Here is a 15,689-nt window from a genome sequence, read left to right on the forward strand (position 1 = left end):
CTCCTGGATTCAACTGCCGTTGGCACAGGGCAGGTGTGACTGCTATCCCAGCCCAGACAGATGGCTAGAACGACAGGCATTTAGGGTTGGGAGGCAAAGATAGAATTCTAGATGGGATTCGAGCGCGGATATATTTTTCCCTTCCCCCACCCCCAATAATCAGAAAGCTGTAATGGAATCTGCTTCACTTCATAGCAATCCTCAAAGCATATTAGTATCAGGAGCAACTACAAATACACTGAGTTTTACTGATCCGGAGACAGCAGAGATGAACCCTTGAACACTTATTCCATGCTTAACAGGGAGGGAGGGGCCTTGGCAGGAATTGTGGGGAGGTTGTCTGCTGACGTTGCATCTCCCATAGTAACTACCTACAGCAAGAGTCTTCCATACTCTACCTTCGCTTAATATCATCTTCTTCTTTGGTGATCACTCGTAGCTGAGTAAGGTTGTCTTCCATAAACACGGATTTTAACAATGAGTCCGTAAGTGACTGTGGAGGCCAAACTGGACCCACAAGTCCTTCCACAGTGGAGACATTGGTTTCCGGGCGGGAGTTGATCACGGTGTGGATTTGTCAAGTGTGCCTTCCTCTTAGCATGTTTCTCCTTTGCGTCCTGAGTTTGAGTGTCTTCAAAGCCCATGACACCTTTGGTAAAGGCTGTTCTCCAACTGGAGCGCTCACAGGCCAATGTTTCCCAGTTGTCAGTGTTTATACTACTTTTTTGAGATTTGCCTTGAGACAGTCTTTAAACCTCTTTTGTTGACCACCAGCATTACGCTTTCCATTTTAAAGTTCGGAATAGAGTAGTTGCTTTGGAAGACGATCATCAGGCATCCGCACAACATGACCAGTCCAACGAAGTTGATGTTGAAGAATCATTGCTTCAACACTGGTGATCTTTGCTTCATCCAGTACACTGATATTAGTTCACCTGTCTTCCCAAGTGATGTGTATTAACATTCGCTTAATATAAACGAGAAGGGGCACGGCCAATCTCATTCCTCCATGCCTTTAACCCCCACCCTCCAAGAATGCCAAAGGTAGCGGGCAACAAGGCAAGGGGATTCAGCGAGAGGGAAGGTTGCTTAGGCAGGTAAAGGTAAAGGTAAAGGGACCCCTGACCATTAGGTCCAATTGTGACTCGGGTTGCGGCGCTCATCTCACTTTATTGGCTGAGGGAGCCTGCGTACAGCTTCCGGGTCATGTGGCCAGCATGACTAAGCCGCTTATGGCAAACCAGAGCAGCGCACGGAAACACCGTTTACCTTCCCGCCGGAGTGGTACCTATTTATCTACTTGCACTTTGACATGCTTTCGAACTGCTAGGTTGGCAGGAGCTCGGACCGAGCAACGGGAGCTCACCCCGGCGCGGGGATTTGAACCGCTGACCTTCTGATTGGCAAGTCCTAGGCTCAGTGGTTTAACCCACAGCGCCACCCACACCCCTATGCTTAGGCATATAGAGGATGCAAATTCTCTATTTTCATTGGGCATTTCCTTAAAGCAGCAGAAGAGGGCGCTCAAATCCCACACACAGTATTGGCATCATTACAGTACTGCCCTGTTGCTGCCCATTAGAAAAAGCTGGGGCATGGTGCTTTGCATCTACCCCAATATCTCTTGGCAGAACTCGAAAGCTCACACGGTGGCATACCAAGCAAGTTATTCTTAAAGCAGGGTTGTTAAGAAAGTAATTTTAAAAACAACAACAACACCAACAACACTTTGGGCCCCTCTGTGTTATTTATACGTTCATGTGGTTTCAAGTGCACACGTGTTTCAGTAAAAACAAATGCACACAATGGTTATGGAACTGACCAAAGACGCAGCAACCCTGGGCTTCATCTTACGTGGGCCATGAAGTGTCGGTCCTAGTGCAAGATTATAGAATCGCTGAGTTGGAAGCGACCCTGAGGATCATCTAATCCAGCCTTTCTCAACCTGTGGGTGCCCAGATGCTGTTGAACTACAACTCCCATCACCCCTAGATAGCAAGGCCAGAGCTCAGGGATGATGGGAGTTGTAGTCCAACAACATCTGGGGACCCACAGGTTGAGAACCGCTGAAGCCAACCCCCGGCAAATGCAGGAAAATGCTGCCGTGCCTTACGGGGATTGAACCTGCAAGCTTGGTATTATCAGCACCATGCTCTATCCAACTGAGCTATCCAGGTATTTATTTATGAAGTAACTGGAAACGGCAAGGATAATGCTATCAAACGCGACTTATATTTAAGTGAACTGCCAGGAAAGTCCAACAGAGTCATGTTTCAAAAGAGGAAACTTCTCCAGAAATTAGGGGAATGGTAGGAAGGAAGTTAAGGGGTTTAAATCTCTCCAGAACGCTTGACTTTTGTTCAAAACCACAACAGAAGTTCGGCTACAATGTGTACCACACAGGTCAGGAAAAGTACCACAAGGGCCAAGAGGACGCCAGCACAGTTCATGAGAAGAGTCAAGGAAGCTATTGCAGTAAGAGGTTTTCCTTCAGAAAATGGAAGTCTTGTCCAGAAGATGTAGGGCACATCCCTGTGCAGAGGTGGCACAGAATGCCTTCTGAACAAGGATAGCCTAACCTCTGTGGCCCACGCTCCAGTAACCTCCAAGCTGGATTACTGCAATGCATTATACGTGGGACTGCCTCTGAAGACGGCTTGGAAACTTCAGCTGGTGCAAAATTCGACAGCCAGGTTGCTCACCAGAACAAGACAGTTTGTGAGATATATATATATATATATCCATTTTTAACAATATTATAACGTCATATCTCCATTTATATTCTTTTAGCTCCACCGAGCCACTTGACTTCCCTCTGTTCCGTCATCTGGTTTTTATAAAGCACATCTTAAATTCACACATTTATACCGTCTCAATTCTACATTTATCCTAACTTATCCTAAACTTAATGCACAAAATAGAAAATTTATTCCGATAAACACTGCATGATTTATCTCAGTCCTGCTAGTGTCTTTACATGTTTACAATAACTGTCTATATATTGAATAAATTTACTCCACACTCTCTGGAAAGCTTGGTCGCTCTGGTGTCAGATTTCCCCCATCAGCCTTGCTAAAGAACAAGACAGTCTGAGCACATTAACGCTGATCCTGACCTGACTGCACTGGCTGCCAATTAGTTCCCAGGCCCAATACAAAGTGCTGGTGCTGACCTATAAAGCCTTGCACAGCTCAGGACCCCAATACCTTTAGGACGGCCTCTCCCCATACAAACCAACCCAGACCCTGCATTTGTCACCTGAGCCCCTTCTGTACGTCCTCCCTCGCTAAGAAGTTTGGGGGGTGGCAACATGAGAAAGGGCCTTTTCGGTGGTGGCTCCCCATTTGTGGAATGCTCTCTCCAGAAATGGAGATGGAGAAATGCTCTCTCATTACATGAGAAATGGAGAAATGCTCTCTCATTACATGTCTTTAGGCACCAGGCAAAAGCATTCCTCTTTACCCAGGCCTTCGACCATTAAATAACCTATGGCCTGTTAAATGTGGGGGCGACTGTTGTTATGATTATTTTATTATTACACTGTGTATTATGTTTTTATTATTATGTTGCGTAAATCATGTTCTTAAAGTTGTATACAGCCCCGGGATCTTTAAATAAAGGGTGGGGTATAAATAATTTAAAAAAATATGGGTGCAGAATTCAGCACCTTAAATTTTAAGAATTCTAGTTTCCTGCCCTTAGAACCACAGAGACATAAACACAGAGATAATTTCCAGCAAAGTCTACAAAGTCAGCAGCAAAGCCAAATAACTTCCAGCGATCGGGAGAAGGACTTCTCTGACTTAGCTAGCTCCGTGCCCTTTTATCATGGCTAGGAAAAGGAGAATAAATTCTGCAAAATAAGTAACTGCGTGCAGATTTGTTTAACTGGCACAAATTGGTCAGGTTGCAAAATTCAGCCTTTCTTGGACCATAATTGGAGATGTGGTGTGGCACAGTGGGGGCTAGAATGTCACATTAGAGCTGGGTAGATGCAGGTTCAAACCCCAACTCAGTCATGAAGCTCACTGGGTGGCCTTTGGCCAGCCATTACCTCTCAGTCTGACCAACCTCACAGGGCTCTTCTGAAGAAAACATGGGGAAACAACCCTATTCACTGCCCTAAGTTCCTTAGCGGAAGGACAGAACAAAAACACATAAAAGTGAACAGATACAGAATATTGACCTTTGATTTGTTAAAGAACATTCTTGTTGATTACAGACACTCCTCTTTTGCTGAATAGGGCTGTGCATACGTCTTAACATCAATAGCATAATCAGTGGTGTCCAAAGTTTTTTCAAAGAGGGCCAGATTTGGTGATGTGAAGGGCCGTGAGGGCCGACCACAGGGCCGACCAAAGTTGTTGACCTTTTTTATGATTTTACCCCAAAGTTGTTGAGGTTTTTTTAGGATTGAAGTTGTTGGGGGTTTTTTTTAGGATTTTACCCCAGGAAATAAACTGCCACAGGGGCTGGATTAAATCAACCGGTGGGCCGGATTAGGCCCCTGAAAAGGACTTTGGACATGCCTGGCATAATACATCCTGAGGCATCACAATACTTAATTACTCCTCTGTCTGTTCTACTTGCACCATTATAGTGTGCAATCACATTCTAGTTTCCACGACCAATTAAATTAACAGTTTAGAAAATATTGTACCACCGAGAGCTTCCAGACAACCAAGGTATCCTGGCTCTCCAACTGTGGATATAAACTCGCTTGAGGACCTACTCCCAAGGATCTGACAGTCCCTTTGCAGCTGTCCTGTCCAGCTGTGAAAACATCTGGATGACAAATGACCATGGCACCTCCTCCCTCACCCACTTGTAAACCAAGGATCCCATAGGTCAGGATCAATCAGGAAACTTTGGAGCAAGGGTGTTAATTAGGCAATTAGGAGAAATCAAGTGGTGGGCTCAGAAAGGGACTCAGCTGACTGTTCTTAATGAAGTCTGAGGTGGGACTGGGCATGGGGGGGGGGCTTAAATTGGGACAGAAGAGATGAAGTGGGGATTGGACAGGAATGGGGAGGGGGGGAGTGGATTCTGCACACAACTTGCATGACAGCACACAGGCCAGAGATGAAATAGCAGGGAAGGAGGAAGTGGGATAAAATAGAGCAATGTTGACAGAAATAGCTAGGAGGTGTGTAAGGATGGGACGCCCTGCGACAGAGAATATATATGTCCCTGCTACTTCGCTCCCTTGTTCCCCTGCCTTAAGCCCCAAACCCCTCCCCTCTTGAGGTGTGAATGTGCCATTTGGGGTCTCACTTCAAAGGGTCTTAGCAGAATCATAAATACGGCCCCAGCCAGGGGCTCCTCAGGGAAAGAGAGGATCTGCAGGGTGGATGCATCCCAGACTTGCCTCCAGAGACAGAACCGGGGAAAGCTGGCTCCCAGCCCCTCAACCCTGCTCTAGCCGAACAGCCTCCCTTCCTTCCAGGCTCCTGCTCTGCATCCCACTCCCCCAGAGGTCCCCTTACGACTTGCACCATCCCTCTAACCCTCTAGACCGTCCTTCTTACCCAGCGAAAGCAGGAGCCCTGGCTTCCAGTCTCACCTGTTCTAACCCACGAGGTCCTCACTCCTTTCCCAGAGAACCCACAAGTCCTGGCTCCAAGGCTTCCTGCAGCACCCCATGTATCACCCCACAGAGATGTTCTCCCAGTATGGGGGCTCCTATCCTCTGCGGCCTCCCCCACCTCCCGGGGCTGGGTATCCCCAGGGTCAGGCACCTCAATATGAAGCCTTCAGATATCCAGGTGAGAAATTGGGATGTGGTGGTGGGGAAGGTGGTGATGGTGGTGGGAGAGGGGGAGGGGGAGGGAAATGAAAAGCCAAAATAAGGTAACAAGGGTGAGTAGAGGAGCAATCACATGCCAAAAATGCTGACTGAGCTGAAGTGCATCCTCATTTCAGCCACTGGCTGATGCTGGGCCAGTCACCATTTCTCATTCTAATATAACCTACCTTACATGGTTGTTGAGAAAGAAGACCATGTGTGCTTCCCTAGACTCCTTGGAAGAAGGGTGGGATAAAAGGACAGAAACATATGAGAGCCACAGTTTGTGGAATTCTTTAGAATGGGGGTGGGCTGGAGTTGCAATGTGTTAAGAGATTAGGGCAGATGGAACTATAATAAGGAGGACTTCCATTTTCTTTGGGAGGGAGAGTGGTTTAGAGAAAGGGGAGGGGGAAGTCTGCGATCCAGGACTTCTGTGCTTGGCAGGAGAGAAGTGGGCTAGAACAGAATGGGGACTGGGTGGGAACCAAGACTGCTGAATTCTCAGAGGTGGTTGGATGGGGCAAAGGGATTTGGAGGCCAGAGTTGCTTTATGCTCTGGGAGAAATGTAGGACTTAGAATCTGAAGGGGGGGGGGGACAAGAGGAAGGCTGACAGCAGGCACCCAAAGGAGGGGCATGAGTAGGACACAGCGGTACCCAGAAAAGAAGAAAGCAGTTGTGGGTTTAACAGGCCAGTGGGAGGGCAGGCTGGGACAGAAGAAATGCAAAATTCACATAAATTCCATTGCTTGCTTCCTGCTCCCCACATCAGCTGGACTTTTAGCACCCAAGACCAACTGGTCGGGGGAGATGTGAGGGGGGAGCAAACAGGCGGAAACCAGCAGGAGGGTGACAAATTCCTGGGATGAAGCCCCTCAGTCTTGCCTGCAAGCCTCTGTCTTTCCCGCCCCCCCCCCCCAGCTCAACCAATATCCCTCAGCTCCATCAGCCCCATTTTCTGACTTGTTCCCTTCTCTTCTCTTCCCTGCCATCAGACCTCGATGCTGCCCCTAAGCTGGATAGCTTCTTCCCTGGGTTGGAACCCCCAGGGCGCCTCCTGCCCTCTGCTCCTGGCCTCCCTTATGGGTCAGGCCAGCCTCTCCCATCCGGCCCCCCACCAACTACACGCCTACCCCCCGGAGTACGGATGAGCCTGGAGAATGGAGAACTTTGGAAGCGTTTCAGTGGGATTGGTACAGAGATGATCATCACCAAGGCAGGCAGGTGAGATGCCAAGCAGGAGGTAAAAGAGAAAAAAGTGGACCGCGAGCTCCAGAACCCTGTCCCAGTGCTAGAGATTCTCCTGCCACATGCAAAACCAATGCTTCTGAACCAATGCGGATTGCATCTTTCCCAGTACTGAGTAATCAGAGTCCGTGCATATCCCCTTTCTCCTTAGAAATTACTGCTCAAGAAACTCAGAATCAAGGAAGAGTAGAGGCTGATAAACATAGCTCTCTATTTCCTTCATCCCTCCTGTAAGTTCCATACTAGATTCTGGGGGGAAGTGTCATCAAAATGAACTGACTGACAGTACATTCAAAGCACACAAAAGACGAAATAACTTATTCACATTACTCGGAATTAATCCATGGGATTCAGTGCCACATGATGTGATGATGATCACTAGCTGAGATGACTTTGGACAGATTAGACACTTAGACTTAGACATACACACAGAATACAACTATCTGCAACTAATGGAACCTTCATGTCAGAGGCATATATATGCACACTGGAACAATTTTAGGGAGTTTCCACTGTGTTGTATGAAGCTTAGTACTGAGATTGGATGTATATCATCAGGAACTGTTAAGCTTCTTGACTTTTCCCTGTGCATAGATGTCTAGTATGACAGGATCACTCACCCTGCTCTTTTATTTTTCTGAATTTGCCAGCATCAAAAATGAAAAAAATAAATAATTTGTGCCAACTACTGCTGAGGGTGGCGGCAGGAGTAAGTGGTGGTCCTATTCTCCCCCCCCCCCGCCGCCGCCCTTTGTTATGTCTCACTGATGAAACCTCTCCCCCCCACAACCTGTCCAATTAAAATATTCTAACCCACATTTTTAATCAACTTTGCAGGCGGATGTTTCCACAGCTGAAAGTTTCAGTAACAGGACTGGATCCTGAAGCCAAGTACCTGCTGCTAGTGGATGTGGTCCCGGTGGGCAGCTCCCGGTACAAATGGCATGGCAAGCGGTGGGACGCCAGTGGCAAGGCTGAGCTGCCCCCGCCAGACAGGGTCTACATCCACCCCGACTCGCCTGCATCAGGCGCCCACTGGATGCGCCAACCTGTATCCTTCCACCGGCTCAAGCTCACCAACAACACGCTGGATCCCCATGGACATGTATGGCCAGTGGGGAAAGGGCACTTTGGGCATGAGGCCATAGGATATTTAGTGGAAAGGAATATAGCTGTAGGGAATGCTCTGAGCGCCTCAAGGGAAAATGGGTTAAAAAACTGGCACTAACAGATATTGGGCGGTTCTGATTGATAACAATAACGGATTACGGCTATGGGTTATATAGCAAAGAGGCATACCCAGGGTTTTGTACAATTTGTGCTTAAAATAAAATCACCTCCAGCATTCTGTAATTCTACATCGTCTGCAAATTATATAAACTAAACACACATAGATATATTGCTTTCTCTCTCACGTATGCTGTAGTTGAGATTCTAGAATGGCAGGGGGGCAGACTAGATGACCCTCGGGGTCCCTTCTTCCAACTCTACAATTCTATGATTCTGTGCATAATTTACGGTATTTTGCTCCCATCATTCATGAGAAAGGGCAAGTAACTTTGCAGCTCCCTGAAGCCCCATATTTGGATAATTAGAAGTCTACTCAGTCCATGTGATTTCACCAGGGACTGAAGCCTCATTATGTAGCCATGAGGACTAGAATCTTGCTCTTCTTCTTAATGTACGATAAAACAGAGATTCTCAAGCGAGTGAATCCTGCAAGTTAACATAAAAAAGCCTGTGCTTCGGGCAGATTCACAAAATTTACACTGGCCCTGACGACAACGGGAGCTAAAATATCTGTTTGCATTAAACATGAAATATGGTAGGGAAAACTGTTTGGACAAGTAAACAGATAATATGACTCACCTCTGGCTCTTGCACCCCCTTCTCAGCTGATTGTTCACTCCATGCACCGTTACCAGCCGAGGATACATGTGGTTGGGGCCGGAGGACGCCGTGGGGCAGGCAGTGGCTGCGCTTCCTTCACCTTTCCCGAGACCCAGTTTCTGACTGTCACGGCCTACCAGAACCCACAGGTGAGAAACAAGGCCGCTGTTATAAATTTAATATTTGCTTCTAAAAGGCCCTTCCCCATTGGTGGCAGGAAGCAGGGATGTGTCACCTTGGACAAATGATTTATCCATTTCCCGCCCTCACTGCCCACTCCCATTGCTTATCCCTGAAGGAAAGGCACTTTTTTCCATTGGCAAATGAGAATCAAATCAAAAACTGGCCATTAAAATAAGGCGGCAGTCCTGAGAATTCTCAGGCGAACATCAACTCCGTCAAATTCTAAAGGACTTCAGGGGAAATGTGTTTAGAATAGAAGCACAAATGTGAGACAGAGCTTCATTTTAGAGAAATAGCACAGGAGACCCTCCCCAGAAAGTTAATTTAGCTTTCTGTGAGACCAACACCCCACTCCATATTATTTTTTGTGCCTGTTCTTTTCACCAAGCTCCAGAAACGGCAGCCTTCCAATGCTCATTTCCCTAGAGACACTCTGGAACTGGCACAAATATTAATCCATCAACATATTCCTGAACCACCACCGCTATTTTGTGGAAGTGTGGCAAGAAGATGCCTCTGTTTTCACAAGGGTTTTACACACACACACACACACACACACACACACACACACACACAGCATTTTCCCCTCACTTCTAAGTAGCAAACGAACCCCATGTCCAGAGGGGCAGGCGCAAGGGATCCTAAGTGACTTCGCTTTCAATTTAACCCCATGCAACTCACTATCAATACAGCAGGAAAAATCACAGCAAACTAAAAACCATTCCAACACTTCACATTTTGGAAATCCACTGACCTTCCCTGAGCATTTCTACGTCACAAAAATGGCCTGTTTTCCTTTTCTCTGGCCATATCCCTTCGCCCCCTCATGTGACACTTTTCCTTTTAAATAGTGCTGCAAAAGTATATTCCCCCACACACACACTTTTTTTTTGCATCTCTGTGACATGGGGCAAACCTTACATTTCACGTACCTCCATGAAATCCGGGATTGTTGACGCCCTCCGCCTTCCTATGAAGCTCTCTTACCCTACTTGTCCACCTCCATCAAACTCAGGCCTGAGGCCTCCCTTCTTCACTTGCTCACCCGCATCTATTGATGCCATTACAGCTAGAACACAATGGCTTCTCCTCAGGATTCTTCCACCTCTAAATCACCTCAGCTCCTTTCTCCTCCTGGCCATATCCCTTCACTCCACAACCTTTCACCTCATGCTGAATGGTGCCCTTCCACCTCCGCATGGGCCCGTGCAGCCCTCATCATTTTGTATCTCCCCTATGCGTCCTTATTTATTACCCCATTCCTCTGTTTCTTTGCACTTTTGAATAGCTCTTCAAACCTCTCACCCAAAATATCCTTCCCTCTACTCAGTCAGAGACTATACTTTTCATTGGGAGCCTTTCCATGTTTTGCGATATTCCTTTGTAAGTTTCTGCCCTAAAATATACCCCCCCCCACACACAAATTCAGCTTCTCTGTTATTTAACCATTTCCTTGGACCTTAATATCCCTTAACAAAACTATTATTCGGTGCAATTCCTCTACTCTCACACAGGGTCTACAATAGCTATTGCACTATATATCCCTCCTCCGGTCTTAAAATAGTTCTTCTGTCTCATTCCTCCCATTATGTGCCAGCCTGGGCTGATGGGAGTTGGAGCCCAATACTTCTGGAGAGCACCAGATTGGTTAAAAGCTATTTTGCACGCATACCCACTTCGAACAGTTCAGATAGACAGACAGATTATATAGATATATAGATATAAATATATATATATATAGAGAGAGAGAGAGCGCTTAAAAAATGTTTAGGGGTACTCTCATTTTCCTACTCATATTGAAATACTGCCCCTCAGTGAGGCCAAACTTAGATTCACAAAATGTTTAGGAGTATGCGTACCCCCAGAAAAAAAGCACTGTATATATATACAGCCCCAAACATGGAAAAAACAGTAACACGGCAATCAGCTCACAACTAGGTAAGTACTAGTACCAGCAAGAGTAGAAAGAGAGGTGTTTAGGAGAGCTGCCTTTTTTGACTGTCTCCTTCTCTATTACAGAAGCCCATGCAAAAGCAAAAGTCTTGCTCTAGGTTCTGGAACTTGAATATGCTCTCAGCATATGCCAGTATTCTATCCTTTTTGAAAACATAATACAAAAGTGGAAAGATTGATCATATATCTGTGCTCGTACGCTAAACCAAATCTCATAAAACATAAAAAATACTGTATATGTGCATATACATCTAATCATACCCTTTCAATTGCCTACCTAACATTTTCCTGTTTCCTCCCCTCCCAGATCACTCAGATGAAGATAGAGAGCAACCCTTTCGCAAAGGGCTTCCGGGAGAACGGCATGAACAGCAAAAGGTGAACTGACCCGATCAGGAAAGATGTCAATGACATAGAGAGGAGCTATTTCAGCCCTCACATTAGCTGGCAGCAGTGATTCCCTTCTGAAAATGTTTGCCACTGATGGGGGGGGGGGGCGTATACCATAACGAGATGGGCTTGTCCTCACTGGAGAAATACTGTAGTTCACTGGGCTGGAGAATCACAGGGCGCCAAGATGAATGGGCTCATAACAACTGCTGCTGCTAAATTTATACGGGTACCTACTGAGGCCATCCATTAAAAAAGCAACCATACCAAAATGAATTATTGAGAAAATAAGAAATATTAGAAGGGGGCGGGGGATTTTGTCCTTGCTCAGGGCACCATATTATTAAAGTCTGACCCTGGCTTCTACCATTGCTTTTCCACATCTTATTATGGTCCCCCTTACAAAATTTAGGGAGCGCGAGGCCCGAATCAAGAGGAAAATGAAGGCAAATGAATGTGAAGCCAACATGGGGGGAAATGGTAAGCGAAACAAACATACCTTATTCTGTCGCTTAGCTTCATAAGACATTGTCTGGTCTCTGTCTCCTTCCACCGATTTAAAAGCAAAACACAACATTTCTCTCCAGACATCATTAAACAAAGTGAGGATCATTTAAGTGGATACTCTGTGGGCCCCTCACCATCCTTAACTCCGTAGCTACTCACTGCCCTATTCTTACTATTCTTACTATTCTTACTATCCATTTCTTACAATGTCATATAAAATGGCCACCTTTTGCTTCCTTTCACTGCTTGACTTTTGCGACCCCCGCCACAACATCCCAACACTTCCCTCACCCCAAGTCCTATAACTCATTAAATTATACCTGTTGTTTCATATTTTTGCCTCCTCTGAATTGTCTTTCCCCACAATTACAATCTCACCCTGCTCTGCCCTGATAGCACAAACTTGCTAGAGGGCCCTTACCTAAAAAGGTCACAACCCCAGGTACTATAATGAATTCCCTCTTTATTTCAGACATTACAGAGAACCTGTTATTTTAGATTTTATTTTTTAAAGTTGTATATGTCCCTAGAGGATCACTCCCTCCTATGCCACATTTAGGTGCTTTCTAAATCCATAGGAATCCTGTTTTATTATTCCCCTTTCCCATTATATAACCTTCTGCCTGCTTTTCCTTCCCTACCTGCACTTCACCTCCGCCTAGAGAGCAAGAAAGGCCCCTGCGACTCCACCTTGACAGAGGAGACACCTCTGGAGCAACAACCACCACCTGCGCTTCCACACCCTTCTTGCTCCTTCTACCCCCCTGCAGGGATCAATCCCAGCGGAGCAGAGGCTTATGTGCAGCACCCAGCCGCCTTCCATGGCTTGCGGGGGGCACCCTCACCCTACGGCAGGTGAGCCAGCCATGTCACATTCCCCGAGTTCTAGAGCTGTGTTGCCAAACTTCTGCCTTTGTAAAATAAGCGTGGAGCATCCCTGAGTGATCTGAATCACCCCTGGTGTTCAGGTTTCCTTTGCGATTGAATAAACCCTGTCCTAGGGTATAAAGAGGTATAAATGTTTTTAGAGGGGTAGGGCTGATTTGAAAGCACCCACACAGCATTTAAGATACCCAGGCAATAATTTGAAGTGCTCTGATTTCTTGCCACGCCCAATACGTTGAAGAATCTTTGCCAGAGGGAACAAAAAAACCCAACCACCACTTGGCAATGGGCACTTTTTCCTTTTTGTGGCACGAATGGACTTCTGGAACAGATTAAGTTCGAGAACTAAGGTACCACTGTAACTGGAATTATCTACAGCTACATGGTGGCACTGAAAACAAGTCAGTAGAGCACAAGACTCTTATTCTCAGGGTTGTGGGTTTGAGCCCCATGTTGGACAAACGATTCCTGAATTGCAGAGGGCCCTCGTGGACCCTTCCAACTCAACACTTCTATGATTCTATGTGCCCATTGTCCAAATTTTACTTTGAGAATTGCTGCAGCTGGTACCTCAGGTTAAGAACTTAATTCATTCCGGAGGTCCGTTCTTAATCTGAAACTGTTCTTAACCTGAGGTACCACTTTAGCTAATGGGGCTTCCCGCTGCCGCCGCGCCACCACCATGTGATTTCTGTTCTCATCCTGAAGCAAAGTTCTTAACCCAAGGTACTATTTCTGGGTTAGCGGAGTCTGTAACCTGAAGTGTCTGTAACCTGAGGTACCACTGTACTCTAAACATTAGCCAACATGGTGCCCTCCATATGCTATGGTCTACAACTTCCCTCCTCACTGACCATTGGCCATGCTGACTGGGGCTGATGGGAGATGGGAGTTCAGTAATATCAGCAGGGCACTACCATGGCTACCTTGGCTCCAGGGCATTACAAGTGCCAAGAGGCTTCTGGGGGGAGGGAAATGTCTTTAGCATATTTGTAAGTTCACTTTGCTTTTTAGTCTGAAAATAGGTAGTTAGCAGTTGGCTACCAGCTGTGATGTTCCCCACTCCCCCCCTCTTTTGGGTGTGTTGAACAAATAAATGTACTTGTGCCAGTTGAGAACTTTTAAAAGTAAGTAGAAGTCTGCCTGACATACCAGAGTAGCTGCTACCCAACATTTAACTTACTGGAAGATAGAGTTGTAAAGCAAGTTACAAAGCAAGGGTCATGCCCATGATGAAAAAGCCACTGGCGCAGTCTCTTTAAAAACCTACCCAAATAGATAACCTGCAGCATTTAGTGAGTAAAAACCACTTTGCTTCTTATGCTAGTGCTTGATCCGTAACAGAGAGCAGCCACAAATTGTCACCAGCTGCATGCAATGGCGGAGTCTCCGATTATTCACAAGATTTGAATGTTAAGCATCCTTCATCACTCCATCTTACTCTTGAACCCAACCCAGTGCAGAAATCGCTAACTGAGAAAGGTGTTTGGCCCTTACCAAGGCCATTCTGTGCTAGAACCAGAATTAACCATGTACTGATTACTGTGGCCAACGTCCCACACAATATGACATTTAACAAGGCGAGAATGCAGAAAAGACATTCAGGGCTGTAGCATTATCTATGGGGAAGCTAGAACCAGTAGAATACAGAAAAACTATAGCTGTCTGTGGGGAGGTGTAGTTGGGCAGATACACGCAGTTGGAAGGTTGGCCATGTCGAGCCACTCAAAGGGGGGCCACCTGCACTTTTATCAGTGTTTGACTTACCCCTCATTTTTCCCCCACAGCCCAAGTCAAGAAATGGCAGCTCCTCCATCATCCCCAACTACCAAGTCACCTCCCGAGCAATCGGATTTCAGACCTATGCTCCCGGCGAGTTGGAATGGGCTGGATATTATTCCTTTCCTTGGGGGAACAGAACCTCCCGATACCTCCTCCTTTCCCCCTTTCAAATTCAGCTTCGCACCCTACCCGCCTCCACCTCGTGTCTATGGGCCCCCCTCTGGCTATCCTGGCTCTCAGCCACCTATGCTCTAACTCTTGCTCCTCCCACAAATCCTGGAATTCCTTTCTTCTAGGTATTCTGTTTCCCCTGCTAGATTTCATGGCTTTCCCTGTTTCTTTATTACTGTCCATGTTGGGAAGAGTAAACTTTGTCTTTGTCCTGCCTGTCTTATAATTAAACATTTTTAAGGTCATAACATAGTGTACGTCTGTTTTCTTCCATGACATATTTGAGCAAGCTAGAATTCTGAAATTCCAGCCTAGATTTCTGCTCTGCCAGACAGCTTGACTGGTTTTAAGTTATACGTCAGAAAGCTTCAGCAGATGCTTTTAAGACATCTCACCAAAACAGGTTAAATAAATCGGGGCAGTTCTCAGTTGCAGAGCATAGTTTTGGGGCAGGAAGTATTGATGGGTGTGTGTAGCACCAACCTGCCTCGAGAAGCAGCACCATCAAGTGAGAAACTCGTTTGTAAAAAATGTAGGAAGTAATAGTATCATAGATTAGATAACAATCTCCGTGGTAGACAGATTCTCCCTGTGGCAGGATTGAAGCCCGTGAAGATTGCTGGACCCTATATTATGTCAGCTTCAACTCAATAAAGGTAGTGGAAACACTCCCCAACAGTGAACGTATGGAGCTCATCTCATCCTCCACTCTTTGCAGGAGCCAAGCAGGTTTGGGAGGTAAGGAATGACAAGGAGGACACCTACACAGATATTTCTGCCCAGGATCTGGCAGCATTCAACATGCACCCTGCTCACAAACCATGTGGCCACAGAAATACGCAATGTACAAAATGTCAATTTTTTTTTTTTTAGTTTTATTAGAATTTTTTTAT

At 46.2% G+C, this 15,689-nt stretch overlaps 2 protein-coding genes across 2 annotated transcripts in view; one reads left to right on the top strand and one right to left on the bottom strand.

Annotated features, from left to right (window-relative positions):
- The window catches only part of CORO1A (coronin 1A), a 79,472-nt gene extending 70,544 nt beyond the window's left edge, over positions 1-8,928 (bottom strand). The window contains exon 1 of the mRNA XM_083409724.1: positions 8,905-8,928. The gene's annotated coding sequence lies outside the window, so the exon portion shown is untranslated. The remainder of the gene's footprint in view (positions 1-8,904) is intronic.
- TBX6 (T-box transcription factor 6) lies at positions 5,257-15,044 on the top strand. Its single transcript, XM_083409740.1, has 8 exons — positions 5,257-5,765; positions 6,783-7,011; positions 7,873-8,140; positions 8,931-9,074; positions 11,369-11,439; positions 11,864-11,931; positions 12,621-12,813; positions 14,631-15,044. The coding sequence occupies exons 1-8, from the start codon at positions 5,642-5,644 to the stop codon at positions 14,878-14,880; spliced, it is 1,347 nt and encodes a 448-aa protein (XP_083265866.1). The 5' UTR covers positions 5,257-5,641; the 3' UTR covers positions 14,881-15,044.
- Positions 15,045-15,689: the final 645 nt, after the last annotated feature.

This window comes from Podarcis tiliguerta (assembly GCF_965153285.1).
Source record: "Podarcis tiliguerta genome assembly, chromosome: 13".
Lineage (NCBI taxonomy): Eukaryota > Metazoa > Chordata > Lepidosauria > Squamata > Lacertidae > Podarcis > Podarcis tiliguerta.

Coding starts and splice junctions, on each gene's coding strand:
- TBX6 (XM_083409740.1), top strand. CDS start 5,642: ATGTATCACCCCACAGAGATGTTCTCCCAGTATGGGGGCTCCTATCCT. Junction 5,766..6,782: donor TGAAGCCTTCAGATATCCAG/GTGAGAAATTGG, acceptor CCCTGCCATCAG/ACCTCGATGCTGCCCCTAAG. Junction 11,440..11,863: donor AACGGCATGAACAGCAAAAG/GTGAACTGACCC, acceptor TACAAAATTTAG/GGAGCGCGAGGCCCGAATCA.